This window comes from Letharia lupina, assembly GCF_014066315.1.
Source record: "Letharia lupina isolate WasteWater1 chromosome Unknown contig_16, whole genome shotgun sequence".
NCBI lineage: Eukaryota > Fungi > Ascomycota > Lecanoromycetes > Lecanorales > Parmeliaceae > Letharia > Letharia lupina.
In genome coordinates this window covers 1,185,912-1,203,185 of record NW_023502985.1, presented here as the reverse complement: position 1 = coordinate 1,203,185, position 17,274 = coordinate 1,185,912, and the positions used below count along the sequence as shown (strand labels likewise).

The window sequence follows — 17,274 nt, the reverse complement described above, 5'->3', positions numbered from 1 at the left end:
ACACGGTTCGGGAGCAGGCAGATGAAGGATAAGGGACCTCCCCGCCCTTGATCTCGAGCCTGCGTACTCCATCTTGACTAGGGGGCCACTGACGCGGATGCAAGATGCGAGTGTTTAGCATTTCTCGAATCAATCCCCATTCCGCTCTCGATACTGTACATGCACCTCTGATATCCTGGACTCATACGTTCCCAATCAGTGAATCTTATGTCTCTGCTCCGTGCATGCGTTACTCGGGCTGTGCGGTATCTTCTGTTTTCCGACGCAGCCCAAGACCACGAGACGAGGGTGCGCGGTGAGTGAGAGCCCAGCTGTCCATGAGGTCCTCCCGTGCGTTTTTGCACCCATCCGTGTGGGAATGCCGAAGAAATGGCAACGGGGCGGTTTTCGGAACGGCCTTGGATATAAAAACGGTGGGGAGACCGGGGCGTCCGTGTCATTGTCAGCGTTTGCCATGTCACGAAACGTCGTTGGGAGAACCGTATCCCGCCCTCTCCTTTTTCTTCGCTGCTGTGGATCGATCCGCTTAGGTCCAGGCTTTCTCGACTGGCATCCAAGCCGTAGATGGGCGCTCATGAAAATCTCTGATGAAACTCCATCCCCCGCCCTCCAATGCTCCTTTCTCCCCACGCGTCCATGATCCAGAAACGTTGCTCCGGAGAATTTGCCTCTCCAAGTCCTCTCACCTTTGGAACCTCCCTTTCTAGCACCTCCAACAGAGCCATCGCGAAGCCAACATCCCTTGGCTCCATGACCGTAATCCCCACCTTCCCCATGACCGCTTCGGTAGCTGTACCCTTACCTCGTCAGCATCCGCAACGATCCCTCTGCCAACAAGAACCGACTTTGTGGCAGAAAGTCCCAGACGGGTCCGGGACATATCGTCCACAAATGGACGAATACTGTATCGGGAGGGAGATGAGCGGCGATCTTCTGAGATCAATCGGGTTTCAACAATGTCCGTGAAGCGGGCCTTGGTTTCTGGTGAGGTTACGGATGTCGCGTTCAGGAAGGGAAAGGTTCGAGGTGTCGACGAGCCAAGTCTTGAAGCGGGCGCTCGCGTCTGTCTGGCGGGCTGTAGATGTTTGTGTAAGCCGGTGGGAAGTCGGTGGGATGGTGAAGTTTCCCTTTCTTTCGGACTCTCGGTGCCGTATTGATCTTGTGAAGAGGAGGAGAGACCGGCTTCACGCGGCCCGCGTCCGGCACGGTACATGAGTACAGGGGGAATTTTTCTGGTGGAATGGTGTGGTGCTGAGTGGAAATGGTGATTGTCTGGAGCGAGGGAAAGAACCGGAGCAAGCTGATGTTGCGCGAGTGTACATGAATCAGGGCAGATGATCAAGATTTTGGAAGCGAGGCTTGGTTTTGGAAACGCAGGGGATGCGATAAAAGTTGAATGCATGGAAGAGGGAGGACAGCTTCAATGGAAGCGTGCTTATCCGCATCGATCCTTCAGATGCACTCACTGTTCATTCTTCACACACGGCCAAAGATCCTTCAACCAACCTCACAGCCTCCTGCGCGCAAACCCCCAACTAACCCGGTACCCACCGCGTGCGTGCCCGTAATCATGCGCCACCTTCAAATCCATCAATGTCCTCAGCTAACACCCTCACACCTCCACTCCTCACAGGCCCCAAACCTACTCCACTCCACGCCTCACAACACTCACTGCCTCGACGCCCTTACCGTTCCGTGAGAGTGGGATTGAGAGTCCACACAGTGCTGCATGACACGCCGTCCCAGCTTGAGATCCTGATTCCGTGTCCCAATTGTCAGATTGATAGGTACTAGTACCACCGGCCGCAGGTCGTGGAATCATACAAGCATCGGCATCCTCCGTCCCGCTCGCGCCTGAAAAGCGCCATCGACGTATCATATCAGGATGCTGCCTCACCAGCACCACCCGTCCTCCGGCTGCGAAAAACATCCTTGGCGAACCACGCCGCCGAGCTTCCGGGGACCGGGACCCGTGCGGTTGACGAGCAAGCCCGCGGAATTGCCAGCGTGGTGGAGGGAGGCGGCGTCCGAAATGGTTGGATACGATGGCACGGGTGAAAGCGACGCCGGCCTTTGGACACTGTGGGATCGGGTAGGGGAGGTGGATGGTGGGGTTTGATCTTATGATGACGGTGGTGAAGCTGAGTGAGGTGGCGACGTCTTGAAGGAAGCGAGGAGTTTGTGACGTTGTACTGCGAAGACTTCAGTTGACATATGCATATATACTACGTTGACGGTGGTTGCGGGTGAGAGTTCGATGCCCACGTTTGACAAAGCATCCACGAACCTCGGCGCTCTTGAACCAGGTTTGAGGGATTGGTCCACAGTCCGATCGTCGTGACGGGTGTACATTGTTGCATTTAGAAACACGATGTTGATCTGAGTCGCTTCCTCTCAAATTGAGAAAATCCTTCAGGGCACCTACTCTGGAATCCGACCCCAGCTTCAGGCACATCCTCCGCTAGCCTGCTGAACTCGTGCCAAGTATCTGCATCATACTTCTAAGCTTGTTCACACTTCTCCGAGAATCGATAATCTTTTTAGCACTCGAAAACTATCCCAAACGATTATTTGGAGATACCGCTTATGGATGAATAGCAACCCCAGCCTAAGGGGACGCATACTCGGCGTTAGAGCCCCCAGCCATATGCTTTGCTACGACTGTGATGGAGTATTTTGGATTCTTGGAAAGTTCGGGAGCGGTGCTCAGGCCCGAGACGCCAGCTCTAGGCACGCATGGTGAATGTTGAGGACAGCACAACTGGAATAGACGGTGGAACAAAATCAAGAACCACGATGTCGTGTTTGCCTACTGTATGTAGCTGACTTCCAAGCACGCATTCCTTCCCACGGAGCGATTCTTGAAAGCACAAGTGCGGAAGAGTAAAGTGGATTTACTTCCGAAAGGCAATCGTATGTCGTGGAGTAGATGGAGAAACTCCTTTGGATGAAAACCCGTCGTATATGATTTTCCAAGTGCACCTTCTTGCTTTTTTCCGGCGACGAGGAACAAGACAATGTTGTGGCGTCTCTTCTATGTATGCCTTCTTCATGATTGGGTTGACGAGCCCACGCCGGCGTCAAGACCTTTCGTCCGACGGTTAGCAAGGGGATGCAGATCCAACGGAATACAAAGACTCCGCCGCTCGGGATGATCACGCCACGTGCTGTTGTTCTCGATTTGGACAGTGAGTCACCATCAGGGATAATATGCTCCATGGCGGCTGTCCATACTCAATCTTGGAAATGTCAAACGCAAAAGACGGCGTCCGGGACAGGTCCAGGAGCAGGTTGGGCGAACACGCTAAATCCCATAAGGCTGTGAGCCTTTTCCCCCCTACCACCAGCTACATTAGATTCGAAACCAAAGATGAAACCCTGAAAAGCGCAGTCAAAGGCTTCGAGAAAAGTTGCAAAGGAATGTACTCTGTTGATGACAAGACAGTACAACTATCTCTTTATGTAGAAGGGTAGAAAACGATAGACGTGAGACAAGTGAACGTCGACCCTGAAAGCTGATCGGACCTTTCATTATCAGACACATTCTGAGATCCAATCTCCAACGCATCAGAGAAATCCTTTCCAAGCGCACTTATCGATTACCATATACCACGCATAGCCCTATTGCCCTTGGCAGCCCTCTCCGCATCCTGACCTTGATTGCTTGTCCTGGTACCTATGCTTCCCTGTCTGCGGCTGCTTCTTTTTGGGAGTGAGCTTTGGAACAGCATCCTTGTGCACTGCGATATTGCCCCACACAACAAAGTCAGGGTGACCTTCGATCCTGCGAACCTTGCTCTCATTAGTCCAGCTGTGGAAATTCGCCTTCTGCTCAGTCACGGCTTCTTCGTAGGACTTGCCGCTGAAGATCTGTGTTGCGAACCGAAAAGTACTGGCTGGTAGGCGGAAGTAGCAAGGCGCAAGGCGCAACCTTAGGGAAACGATGTCGTGGGGTGTTAGAGGTGCTGAAAGAGGCTCTGCTTCTGGCAGATCCTCAGGTTCCATCGCCGAAAAGCCGTATCCTTCTAGCATTCTCGCTCTTCTTACATTCACGGACTTCTGTGCTTCTCTCATCTGCCTCATCACGTTCTCTCGCTCGAAGATGACCAAGGCTCTAGTAGCAGCAGCAATACATCGCGCATGTCGTGGCTTTGACCATTCCTCATACTCAAGCCAGAGTCCGGCCCAGAATCTATCTTTGTTACGCTTGGCTAGACTTTGGACATGGGCTTTCTGCTGTGTCTGATCGAGCGTTTTGAACCACAGACGCCATTCTGCGGACTTTGAGGCGGCGATAGATGCCTCCCACCTTTGTTGTATAGCGCCCGGAAGACAGATTCCTTCCAAGGCGCGGAAGGGTAACAGAGGATATGATTCTTTCCTGCCAGGCTCGAGTTGGCTGTTAGTCGTGGCAACCTCGAAGTCAGGTACAAAGACGGCTTGCTCGACATTTCTCGATTGCTGATGGTCAATTGAAATGGCATATCTAGCACGATCAAGAACGAAGGGTGCTGCTCTCTCATTAGCATACCATTGAAAGTATACCATCTCTGCTGTGCAGGGCTCTTACGCTCTTGCATCCACATGAACGCACCTACTGTCATCCCCAACGCCCACTCCGAGTCCAGTCGCCACGGCCTTCCTCGTAGGTCCAACCGCGGGTCCATCTTCTTAAAAGACTTAGCTGATAATCTTTGTTGAGATTCGCTGGACGTTACTTGGCATATGCAGTGTGAAGGCCTGATGTTGGCGTAAGCGTGGTTAAATTTCTTGTATGATTGTGGTGTCGTCTGATGGCCTAGTGGGCGAGTAGACAGTCTGTGCAAGCCTAGCTATGTAAAGGTTCGGGCGCGTTAGTCGACGTAGAAAGCAATAATCATTGGGTGTTCTCTCAGTAAGAAAGCGGGCAACGAGGATTCACACCAAATATCATTTGAAAGAGAGAAACACCAATCAAAACAATGACGGTTGCAACGAAAATATTCATTAAAAGGCTGTGATGGGTAAGTCTGTAATTAGTAAAACGTTGGGGAGGACGAAATGATGTCGAGGTTGCGAGGAGTAGATATCCATCGTGGCTGTGAGTGGGCCGACGAGGAAAGCGCGACCTTTCGGAAAATTAGCCTCGAGCGCGCACCCTTCATATCGACGTTCAAACAGTAATAGAGGTACTGGAAGGGTCATCCAGTGCTCCCCGAATAGGAGTAAGAACTATGATTAAAGATGAGGGTAAGCCTCGGAAAGGGTATTTAAAGCAGCACCTTTGACGACTATTAGAGAATGAGCGTTTCTATCATTCGAAGACTTCCGTCTAAAAGATTGGAACAGTCCAGCATCTCGACTTATTGCTCAGAAAGCAACACCAACACTGGCTACTTGGGGCGGTAATGGCGTCTTCTCGACATCGAAGCTGGCTCCTCGACCACCACCAAGAGTCCAGGACGAAGACATCGAGCTCTGTTTCGTATGAGGTCGGGGACTGGGAAAGGACCATGGGCTGTGGAGTTCTGTTGGGCCGGAAATATCGTACATGCTCAATGACGCAGATGAGCGTTCAACTGTTGGAAGCGCTGGCAGGGCCTTCAGAATCCACTGAGAGAAACGATCCCGAAAGGATGAATGGGTATTGCCTGAAATGGTTGCAGTCACTATTGGTCTCTCATTCATTGCGGTGTCTGGGCGAAATGGGTCGAGGAGAGGCGTCGGGGCATTCAACAACGTCGAGCTTCCGGAAGATGATCTCGCCTTGGACATAACAGGCACTTCTGCACGGGCATCGCGCTGGATCGACTCTTGCCATTGAAGCGGTTGTTCATCATAGGGCGAACTGTCGGTGTTGTCGTCACGATCGGAGATAGGGGACAGAGGCATCTGCTCACCGGGTCTTGGCGATAAAGGCGATATTTCCTCTTGGATGGTAGCGCAATTGGGTAAGCGTGCCTCTAATGACTGTCGCTCTTCCAGGTGCGTTCGCAGCCGCAGACTCTGCTCACTAGCTCTTCGATAAATTGTGTAGGGGGGCTCAGAGTTGGATCGAATGGCAGGAGGTGGAGGCTGGGGTAAATGGGCGTCCCTGACATCCAAAGCATCTAAGAAGTCCTGTGCACTTCGAGTAGTCATGAAGCTCGGTCTGCGCTCAATAGACTTTGACCGTAGGTGATCGATGGATCGCGACTTTGTGGGACCACCGACCCAGTTCAATGTAAATTGGCTGTCCATGCTGAATCGTGATGCATCTAGAGAGGACGTCCTTGAGGGTACTGGCTTCCTCGGGATTGAGAAAGAGCTTGAAAGGCGTCGGAGTAGCATGGAGTCTGATCGTGACTTGACGAGTGCTTGCACAGGTCGTTCCACTGTCACATCCTCCACCTTGTCAGCTCCATCTTCCCAGAATATTGGCAGATCGGGAAGCTCATTGCCGGGCAGGTAAATGCTCAGTTGTAGGGGTCGAAATGCTGGGCTTCGCCTTAGGGGAGATACACGTCCGCTCTGGACCCTCCTGAACTCGGACGGGGCGCCGATCGTTGGCCGACGGGGTGCGCTGCGTCTACTTGTGAAGCTCATCCTGCTCAAGGATCTTGAGGTCCGAAGACGGCTTTCGGATAGCCATGCGGACTGACGTAGAGAGCTTAAGGGGCGGTGGGATGTAGATTGCCGGTAGGAGGATCGAGGTGTCGCATGTGCTTGGTCGAGATTGTATTCCGGTGGATGATGTGGCATAGGTTGTTCGTAGCAGACTTCAGTGTGATTACCAACAGCTAGTGGTGTCAGGTTAGCGAGGTTGCTATATAAGATTGATCAATGGTGGAAGACACACTTATGCCGGGAGCCGCTGGCTCAGGCTTGTCCCCGCCGTCCTGCGGCTTTAGAAAGCAAGATGAAATGGAAGTGGCCAGCCAAGTTAAATGCACCAACTCCAAACAGTCACTCAAGCTCTCCATTACTACACCCTCATTACCAGTATTGACAGACCCAAGAGCCTGGGAAGGACGTGAGTAGGAATGGAGGCGGAGAGCCGTCATATACGAGGAGCTGGAAATTTGAAACCGCACATCGTTTCTGATGTGGGAGCACAAAGGCACATATGAGACGATTGCTCTCCATGGACAATCCAAGACGAGTCACGCACGCAGAGAGGGCGCCAATGAGGTCGAGCCCAAATTGCGGCACAGATATAGTAGAGGTCAGTATTGGACGGGCAAGAGGGTTCAATATAGCTTGAAATGATCGCGGCCATTCATGAGCGGTAAGCAGGATTAGATGTGGTGAGCTTTCGGAGGTGTCACCAACGAGCATGGGATCCTGAAGTATGATTGGTTTCTCATCAACAGTCGTGGGCGCTTACGGAATAAGGGCCTTCGGTATGACCATGTCTGATAGTAATGAGAAGCTAAGGCAGGCACCAAAGATGGAGTTGGCAAAGTAGTCGCAAGGCTGGACGAATGAATCTGTCTTTCCATAACGATGCATTCATGATTTGGTGAGACGTTCAATGTTTTGAAAGTTGGGGTTCATGGATAGGTATGGTGGACAACTGGTGGTTCATATTGACCATTTGACACACCCTCAGGGGTCAATGATCCTCCGATCAACCGAAAGCGGGAACTAGAGTAGAGTAGAGTAAGCCCGTGAGGACGCTACCTTACCACGCGGGTGACAGAAGTCGTTGCACACTAGCCCCAAATGGAGATTAGGGCTAGTGTGCAACGACTTCTGTCACCCGCGTCTTACCTTATTCAAGTTCCATCTACCGTACCTACCTTACCTTACCTTATTCACGGTAAGTTCAATACCTTCTGTATTGGTGACTGATCAATTTTGTCGTGGTTCTTTAGGGCTCGACTGGTTGGTATACGTGATACTTTCGGCTTACGCCCACTGTTGAGAAATTGATGTTAGATGAGATTGTGTTGATCACTTGCACCCAGTAGTAATCTTTCACCCCATTGTTATGGTACATCATGCGAGAAATTTCTGGCTCCTCTCCTTGGGAGCTATGTTGCCAGCGCATTCAGTAATACTGTTACGGTGCTTGTCTATACAATCGAACGTCAGATGGACTTGTTGCAGAGTTGATCCCAGTCCTCAACGTACGATGGCGTCTGCGTTGCAGATGTACCTTCGGCTCTCGTAGCTAGGACTCTTCGTCGGAACCCAATACAAGGAGATGTTTGCAATAGACGGGAATTATGATTAACGGCATCACCGGAGAGTGTAGTGGTGTATCCTACCCTGGTCTATGACCTTACTATCTATATACATCTATGATTGTAATGCTGGAAACCCTACTGGACTGTCATATTCCTCCCAAAATACCGTTCTCCCCAGCATGGCGAATCCATGCAGATCAAACGTGAACACGCTGCCATCATAGCTGTGACGATGTTTCCTTCTGATCTCTGGCAGACTCCGAGCCCTTGACAAAGAATTGCGGAAATATTGACCGCAATTCTTCCAGATCACGAATTTGATATCTTCCAGCTTTGCTCTCCGGGGCTGAATCTTCCTCTTCCAACTTGTGCACAACAGTCCATCCCCTCTCATTTGCATGTCTACAATTAAGAGCCGAGTCGTCGACAAAGTAGCACTCCTCGCCCTTCGAAGCCCCAGCCTCCTTCTCCGCCTTCTCAAACATCTCCTTGTGCGGTTTTGCTAGCAGCACCTTCGCCGCGTAGTCACAATACGTAACTCCCTCAAAGCAATCCTCCACACCCAGGAGCCTTACCACCCTTCGCGCATGCGTTATGTGGGCGTTCGTGAACAACCACATCTTCACCTTGGTCCTGTCCATATCTTCCAGCAGCCTTCTCAGCTGTGGGTCGGGCTTTATTACATCATCGAGCGGCAACGCATCATCGACTTCGCGATTGTAGGCCAAAGGGTCAATGGTATGGTGTTTGACAAGACCCGAAATGGCGAGACCATAGTCTTTGTAGTATCTTGCATGAAGGGCTCTGGCGTCCGAGGCGGGGAGAGAAAGGTGTCGGACGAAGTAGGAGTCGATCAGCTCTTGCATCAATTCTTGAATGCGGAGGCTGCGAGGATAGAGACAGTTGTCTATGTCAAAGAAGAAGACCGAGCGACGATCTGGGGAAGAGGCTGCTGACATTATGTTGTAGAGACTGCTTGAGGCGGATCGAAGTGAACGTCAGCCTTTATCTAACCTAAAGATGAAGGTCGCCACGGTGTTTGCGTAGAAACAGCGGCTTGTATGATTCTTGTAGAACGACATGATAGCATCACAGTCCTGGAACTTGGAAGAAAGGGTTGAAGTCATCACTGATCTCACACTAAGCCAGAGTGGCCAAGCTGTTCGTATTTTCTACATAAAGTGTTTGCGGGAATACGTGCAACTTAATAATGACAGTCATATCGCGAGATCATCCTCCACCTTTTCTGGTCCGCTTCAATATGGGCTTTGCTGTACTGGGCAGTGGAGACTTTCGGAATCTGGACTCGAATTCCTTGCATTTCACGCTAGATTGAAAACAACCTAGTCGCGTGGACGAATCTCCATCCAGATCCAACCTCCTTTCCAAGTTACCTTCCTTACTCTTGACACAAGCTGCCGACACGTTTACGTTGAAGTTGTCTAAACTGATACTGTCTTAGCTTCTGCTATATCAGGTCGCTCGCGATTGTGGATGAGATTACAAAGTGATGTGTGTGGATAGACATTCACATTGACACAGCATTCAACAAGTCAGAAGTACGTACGATGGCCAGTGCTGTCGCTGACCGCAATGGCTTTTCATATGCTGAGAAGGAAGAGCTTGTTGAATATGAGAAGCTTATAAAGCTTCGCAATGATGTCTTCGCACATAGTCATCCCTCACCCAAACTTCCCAGACAGTCTGGTGGTCTAGGTAATCCATTGTCTGCCTCTGGACCTTTACCCTTACCGCCCGTGTCTTCGTCGCAAATGACGAATGGCGTTCATCCACCTTCTCCGGTCAGCAACGGGACATCTTCACTCGCAGCAAACCCGCATGTCACCAAGCCTTTGTCGAATCCCTTTCAGCCCAAATCGCCCAACAATCTGAAAGTTTCGACTTCAGCGCCTGGGTCATCTGGCATCGACCCCATCTTTTTAACCAAATCAGATGTACTTGTAAGAGCAGAGATACAGCAGAAAAGGCAACGCATCGAGCGGGCCTTGGAGGAGCAAATACACCAGCGAAGAAAGCAGAAAATGTTCGATCAGGAAGCCTTGCCAGACTTTAATGCTACCGAAGTCTTGAGAAAGGCGCAAGAGCTTGTAAAGCCTGTCAAGATGCACGAAATCAGTCGCGCTAATGGAGCTGCTTCATCCAGTGATTCATTTGATGAGAAAACATTTTACTCCAGTCAGGTGGAATCTACTACGACAGAGGAAGCAGATGAGTCTCATAAATGGCGTCCCCATCGAATTTGCAATTTTTTCCTTAAGGGGGAGCACTGTCGATATGGAGACGCATGTACTTTCTCTCATGATCCAAAATTGAAGCAAAAGCTTGAAGCAGATGGATCACAAAATCTGGATCTTGATAGCGTCAATGCTGACGAACAGACAAGCCTGCGCCCTAATAAACCCTCAGTCCATATTTCGACGAACGGTCCACTACCTCACCCTCCAACAAAAGCGAGCACTGCAGGTGCTCCAATGTCGCAGTCGGAGCGGGCAATGCAGGAACGCATTGCGCAGCTTGAGGCTGAGCTTGCGAACAGGTCTAGGAATGAACAGCAAGCACATCCTGATGCCACTGCTCGCCAGCATGTAAAAGACATAAACGAGTCTCAGGAGGACTCTGCATATTCACCTCCTGGCCCAGATGAATTTGGGCGAGATGTAGGTTTGCGGGAGGTTGAAACACGGCAGCCGGCAACAAAACAGCGGCCTCCTCCAGGTCATGTTCAACCATCGGCACGTGAGTTTGCTGTACGCAATGACAGGTCACCCTCGCCACTGCCAAACAATGTGCGAGTTGTTAGGAATCACATAATGTCTCCTGTGGCACCACAGCCTTCGCGTGTGTCCCCATTAGCCGTGGCTAAATTTCCGCAAGTCTCTCAGGTCCAGCGCAGTCATGGTGAGAATCGTCGTCTTTCGCGTGCATCTAATGCAGAGGTTACGAGTGCTGGACCAAGTCCAAAACCTGGCTTGCAGCCTCTGAGCTCGAAGAAGCGAAGAAGGGGGGTGGATCCGCAAGAGCATACCCGTAACGTGGTTCCGCGTAGAGAGCTGGGCTCACCTGACGTCCGTATCAAGGACGAGCCTGTTTCGCCTCCTCCTTTTGGGGATGCTGTGGAAATACGACAGATTCGTCCCAGGCGGGAAGCATCACGACAACCGTATGTCGATACAGCTGCGCCTCAATATCGTGATCAAGAGCCAATAATCTACCAACCCAGAGTTGGCGAACGTCCAGCGTATGGTCAACTTTCTGATGACCGAGGACCTTTGACACCATTAGGGCGCCGCGTGGTCTCTCGCAATGGGCAACGATACATACCCAACGAGGAACAGGATCTTAGGCGGGTTGTCAGTGCTAGACATGTAAGAGCTCCGATGTCGCCTGCTCCTCACCCTGTGCAGTACTCCGCTCCTCATCCTCCTACTACAAGGGCAGCTTCTCAGGTTTACATCTCACCGACGGGCCAGCCTATGCCTCAGCAGTACAGAGCATCAGTTCAACCAGCATCTGCGACATATATCTCTCATGATCGCTCTCCATCTCCGCCTTTGCGTCGAATGCAAGCATCTCCCTTTGGACGAAACCCAATCGCTATGGCGCCGCCGCCACGGCGTATCATGATTGACCAATGGGGCAGAGAATGCATTGAGGTTCCCGTGAATGCTGGGCGGCAAGTCTCCGTTGCCCCTGTTGCGAGCAGAAGCGAATATGATCCTCGCTATGAGCAGTCCGCTCCTCATAGTGTCCGACAACCGCAGCTTGTTAGCGTTGACGACGAAGGGCAATACGTTCGTAGAATTCAATCGCCGGGCTCTCAGCCGTTCTTCGAGTATCCACAACACCGAAACACGCAAGTGGTTGAAACCAACTCACGCAGCATGCCTTACGCTGAGTCCTATGTCACACGCAACGAAAGTACTCACCCCACTGAGTATGCCGAAGCCCGGCAAGCTGCCCGGTATGCAGAAGTTCCTGAAGCGCGTGAAGGTATGATGCGGGTGCAAAGCGCACGGCCTGTTGAAAGGCAATACGCGGTTCCTCGAGAACAAGGGACGAGAATGCAAAGTGTGAGACCTCAGCAGCCGCGCATTGTGCAACTGGGAGAAAGATCAGAGGCTCGACCGCAAGTTAGCCGTCAGGTCAGTGTCTTTGCCGACGATGGACCTATGAGGCCAGTGAGCTATGCCGTGGAGGAACGGCCGAGGTATCAGTACGCAACTCAGGGGCAAGATAGGGGCTACGTCAACGAGATGACAGATGATGGCGGTATATACGAGGCACCGGGGAGCGCGGGAAGGCGGCAAGTATTGCGTTAAGAAATCTGTTCAACAGTTTAGGTGTAAATCACGGTGGCAGATGGGCTGGATGGCTGGATGGATCCTCGTCGCCGATGGAGCAATGGTTGGAAGTTGAGCCTTGTGACCGAAGCAAGTACTTTTCCGGAATGTTCCTAATAGAAAGAGAGAGAGAGAGAGAGATTGACAAGGAATAAAAATCGATCATTCATATACTACGGAACAGCATATTTCATCGCCTCGATAGAAGTCAGACTACTGTTTTCACCAATATTGACTCGAAACCATGATGATTATTTACCTGAGATACTCTACAGTATCCTCGGTATCTTAGTCATGACAAATGGCAACGGCAAATCATTGGCCGAAGCTTCCGGCTTTTCCATATCTCCACATAGCTAAAGATAGAATCTACAAGACCGGTTTCGCTCTCCAAAAGGATGCATTTGCTGCATTAATTAACAATACGGTAATAGGTACAGTAATGATAATGATAATGATAATAGTAAGAATGGAGTGCATGAAGTACCTTAGCTCACTCACTCATCCTCTCAATCATTAGACATTCTGTATACCTATATGTACTTGTATCGACATATTCGACTCAGCATGCACTTCAGTATTAGTAGGTACTTGACCTTAGTACTGTACATACTTTAGCCTGTCCCCAAGATTCTAGTTCGATCAAGGGGCATTATTCATTCAGCCCTATGGATAAATGCACTGCCCACATCTCCGATTCCCTGTGCATCTTTGATTCTTGATTCGCGTCGAACAACTGAAAGTCTGAAACCTTGCTAACTTACTCTCCTCCTCGCGCCCTAACTTTATCACATCTCTCCCACCATTATTCCCCACTCCTGCACCTTCAAGCTCAGCCGCTGCAGATGCTTCATCCCCCTCCTTTGATAGCATCGGCACCGTGAGGGGAGGTAGAGAGGTGCATTATGCAGAGGTTCAGCAACATCACAGGTCAGGCTCGTCATGGCTTGGAGAAGATGACCCCGGCCGGCCTCATGTCGAGGCCGAATCCCATGGACCTTCCCATCGCCCAGCCCATCAAACGTCCAATGAATGGCACCCCCATATCGCCTCTGACCCCTGCTGATACCATCGTCAACCTGTCTTTCAACGTCCCTTTCTCTTCCAACTTGAGCGGTCCCGACGTCGACGAAATCCTCCACGCGAGTCCCAAAGCTCTGGAAAGATGGACCTTCCCGGAAGGGACGGAGGAGGGAACGCCAATACACAAGCTGCCAGTGCATCATTACAACGTAGAGCAGCTGAGAAGGTCTTGCCGAGTCTTAAACGAAGGAAGTCAAGGACGACTCGAGGCTACAGTGACCTCTTCCGAGCCCAAGCCAATACCTGCATTGCAACGAAGACCTCTGAAGGGTCTGGTGACCAATGTCTGTATCTCTGGCGAGAATGAGACTGTGCACAAGATGCGAGCCAAAATATTGAACGATACGCCCATCGCATTAGTAAAGATCCTCCACAACCCCTGTGAAGGTTCATCAATGCTGACACGATGACAGAGATGTGCTATAGTCGACATCGATACCAACCTTGTCATCACTCAGGACATGACCGGCGTCAGAGCCGAAGTTCTCAAACACCTCGACGGTGTTGCCACGTGGACTGGTACTGATATTTTCTTGCTCAATCCGAAGCACAGTGATCCAGAAGGTCCCGCTTCAAGCTATGGCAATGGGAGTGACCAACGTTTTGACCAAAGACTCCGCATCGCAATCTACGGCGATCCAGAGAGCTCGGAGCATGCAAAGACGAGAGTGCTCATCATGATCGACAGAGTGGTAAGCTCTACTGCTGCTGGAAACGCGGACATTCGCTGACTACCGGACAGCTGCACCGGACTTATGGATCGTTGCAGCTCGAGCTGTCCCTACATACAATTATATGTGGTCGAACTCGCAAAAATATCCGCCTTATCGAAGCTGCCACCAATACCGCTATCTATTTCCCACCTCCGTTCCCCCGCATCTATGGGTACACGCCGCAGGGAGCGTACCGAAGAGGCGATGATGAAGTGTTCATTACTGGCGAAAATCAAGAGTGCATAAACCATGCAAAGAAAAAACTTCACGAGCTGGTTCTGAACACTAAATGCTACGTCAAGGATGTGATGGTCTCGGCGCACAAAATTGACAGTATAATCCTCGACCGGCTCGATAAAGTCCGCAAGGTCATGGAGACGAACGGATCTTATGTACTGTTCCCACAGCTCGGTAGTCAGCGTGGTTTGATTCGGGTCCAAGGCACGGAGATCCTGCACGTGGAGCGCACTGTGCGTGAAATCATGGCATTGGTAAGGAGGAGGCTTTTTCTTCTCGAAGTCTTGTGGGCGCTATGTGCTAACCTGCTCAGGCTGGCCAGTTTTATAGTGCATCTTGGTGGCTGATGCTGCATGACTCTGCACAGTCCATGAGGGCTCCATCGCCAGCTGACATACGGGTAATGCTCTCGGATATCTGTACTAATTCTGGGTCCGATGTCTGCTTCGAGAAGCTCACATTCAATATCAACGGATCGGACGACTCGGTCAAGGCGGCCATGATGGTCATTCATGAGATACCATTTGTCAAGCGGGCTCAGTACCAAATCCGCGTCAAGATTGAACTCGCCAACGAGCACAAGGAGTTCGTCAGTGGCAAGAAGAACGGCAAGATCAACAAGATAATGGGACAAAGTATGACATTTTGACAGTTCTCTTCTGGTCGCCTCAAAGTAGACGCTAAGTACTGGTATTAGGCAACGTCCAGATCATCTTTGATGGCTTCAACGAATACAACTTCTATATTGACGTCTGTGGAGCACAATACGACGCCACCAAGAACGGGCTCGACCTCGTTGAGCAAGAGATGCCTGCTTCGATCTCCTTCCACGTACCTGATCAGTACCACAAGCGTATCATCGGAATAGGTGGCCAGCACATTCAACGCATTATGAAGAAGTACTCCGTCTTTGTCAAATTCTCCAATGCCATGGACCGGGGTGGCATTGGCAAAGAGGACGACGATATCAAGATTGACAATGTCATTTGCCGCACGCCTGCACGCAATGCTCAGAGCTTGGATTTAGTCAAGCAGGAGATCATGGACATGGTTGAGAAAGTGGTAGGTGAACCCGAAGATCCAGCAGAGGAATTCTCTGGCTCTGCATGTGAGCCACAAACACCGGACTGACATGTCTGATGTGCTGTGAAGGACGCGGAGTTCGTCTCCGAGACCGTCGTGATCAATCGCTTGTACCATAGAGAACTTATCGCTCGCATGCATAAGATCGACGAGCTCGAGAAAAAGTGGAATTGCAAAATCGATTTTCCCAGCACCGAAATGGCGAGTGATGTAGTCACCATATCTGGCCCCGAGTATCAAGTGCCTCAAGCCGTTGATGAATTTCTGGTTCGTGCCTTCTCTACATCTTCGTATCGACAGGTGCTGACGATGCCCAGGGTATGGTCCCTGAGAGCCATGAGATCATTGTTCCTGCATCTCCTCGGCTTCGAGAATTCTTCAAGTCTACTGAGTTTCAAACCGAAGTACGACAAACACTGAAGACTCAGTACGAAGTCATTCTGAGTATTGGCAACGATTCGAAGCCAGTAGACGACACCGAGGCCAGCGAAGCGCGACTTCTGCTTGAATACACCCGCAACAACGCCGGCGGTCTGAAAGATGCCATTGACTTTCTGGTTTCTCGGCTCATACCCTACGGCTTGGACGCAACAACTGTCAAAGGCGCAATACCCAGGCCGAAATCTGACTCGTTCGAAGACTCTCTGCCTTTCTTCGACTCCAAGCTGCTGCAAAATGCTCCTGCACCCCTCGGGACCGACTCTCCCACCCGCTCTACTTTCGCCGATGATGCTAGTGAGCGCGGTTCCCTCTTTGGGAAAATCCGTAAGCCGGGCAGCATTTCCTCCATCTCCTCCTTTTTGGATCGCCGCAAGAATCAATCCAGCTCTCCCGGCTCTCTCTTCAAACACGCCTCTTCCAATGCCTCCCGCGCATCTCTCGTCTCGATGGAGTCACGCGACAGTGGCTACCGCAACCCCTGGAATGATAGCGGTGTCAATCTTCCAGAAGAAGAAGGCCACAACGGCTGGCCTCTCCGCTTCGAGAACAAATCCGAACAGAAACTCCCATTCAGCGCCGTACCCGGTGATATGACACCCCGACACGACAAACACGCCTCTTTCGACAGCGGACGTCCAGGCACCTCTCATTCTACAAATGGATACCCGGCCCCTATTGGGCCACCTCGTTAAAGATAATCCGAATACCCGCCTTGTTCTCTCGGCTTGCATTGCTTTTTCTCAGTTCCTACGTCATGACTGGCTATGATACGATACCATCTGCGCAAACAAATACCCCCTGAAGCGATTGAAGAAAATCTCTGGCAAGGCGCTTTTGAGCTTTCTCTCCTTCAACATTATACCACGAATACCAATTTGTTATGTCCGAGGCGTAAGTTTGGCTACTTGCAAGATGGTAATACCCACACTCATTTTCGGATCTCACCGTCAAATGGTTTCTCTTGATATGTTCGGGTTGCGAGCTAGATACCACAGATAGAATGCGGCCAATGACAATTCATTTAAATGCCTCGACTCGATATCAGAGCTCTGATGATGCCTTATGTCCCCTATTGCTACGCCATTCTGTTACAGAATGTTCCTAGATTATGGGATCAACCATTTCGAGCTGTTGTCTAGACAGAGCCATTTTTGATTCTCGAACGACATGCCTATGTAGTTCTGTAATGGTCACTGAATCAATGTT

At 50.8% G+C, this 17,274-nt stretch overlaps 5 protein-coding genes across 5 annotated transcripts; 2 read left to right on the top strand and 3 right to left on the bottom strand.

The window, feature by feature from the left end:
- Nucleotides 1–3,621: 3,621 nt before the first annotated feature.
- Nucleotides 3,622–4,667, bottom strand: HO133_003111 (uncharacterized protein; the record flags this gene model as incomplete). The annotated part of the gene is made up of 2 exons (XM_037294035.1): nucleotides 3,622–4,511; nucleotides 4,571–4,667. The coding sequence occupies 2 exons, from the start codon at nucleotides 4,665–4,667 to the stop codon at nucleotides 3,622–3,624; spliced, it is 987 nt and encodes a 328-aa protein (XP_037150113.1).
- Nucleotides 4,668–5,349: 682 nt separating this feature from the next.
- HO133_003110 (uncharacterized protein) lies at nucleotides 5,350–6,720 on the bottom strand (the record flags this gene model as incomplete). Its single annotated transcript, XM_037294034.1, has 1 exon — nucleotides 5,350–6,720. The coding sequence occupies one exon, from the start codon at nucleotides 6,718–6,720 to the stop codon at nucleotides 5,350–5,352; it is 1,371 nt and encodes a 456-aa protein (XP_037150112.1).
- Nucleotides 6,721–8,368: 1,648 nt separating this feature from the next.
- Nucleotides 8,369–9,109, bottom strand: HO133_003109 (uncharacterized protein; the record flags this gene model as incomplete). The annotated part of the gene is made up of 1 exon (XM_037294033.1): nucleotides 8,369–9,109. The coding sequence occupies one exon, from the start codon at nucleotides 9,107–9,109 to the stop codon at nucleotides 8,369–8,371; it is 741 nt and encodes a 246-aa protein (XP_037150111.1).
- A 609-nt stretch (nucleotides 9,110–9,718) lies between these two features.
- Nucleotides 9,719–12,490, top strand: HO133_003108 (uncharacterized protein; the record flags this gene model as incomplete). The annotated part of the gene is made up of 1 exon (XM_037294032.1): nucleotides 9,719–12,490. One exon carries the CDS (start codon nucleotides 9,719–9,721, stop codon nucleotides 12,488–12,490), a length of 2,772 nt encoding a protein of 923 aa, XP_037150110.1.
- A 926-nt stretch (nucleotides 12,491–13,416) lies between these two features.
- On the top strand, nucleotides 13,417–16,760 carry HO133_003107 (uncharacterized protein; the record flags this gene model as incomplete). Its single annotated transcript, XM_037294031.1, has 7 exons — nucleotides 13,417–13,953; nucleotides 14,008–14,286; nucleotides 14,337–14,798; nucleotides 14,858–15,179; nucleotides 15,242–15,606; nucleotides 15,697–15,894; nucleotides 15,945–16,760. 7 exons carry the CDS (start codon nucleotides 13,417–13,419, stop codon nucleotides 16,758–16,760), a joined length of 2,979 nt encoding a protein of 992 aa, XP_037150109.1.
- Between the last annotated feature and the right edge of the window lie 514 nt (nucleotides 16,761–17,274).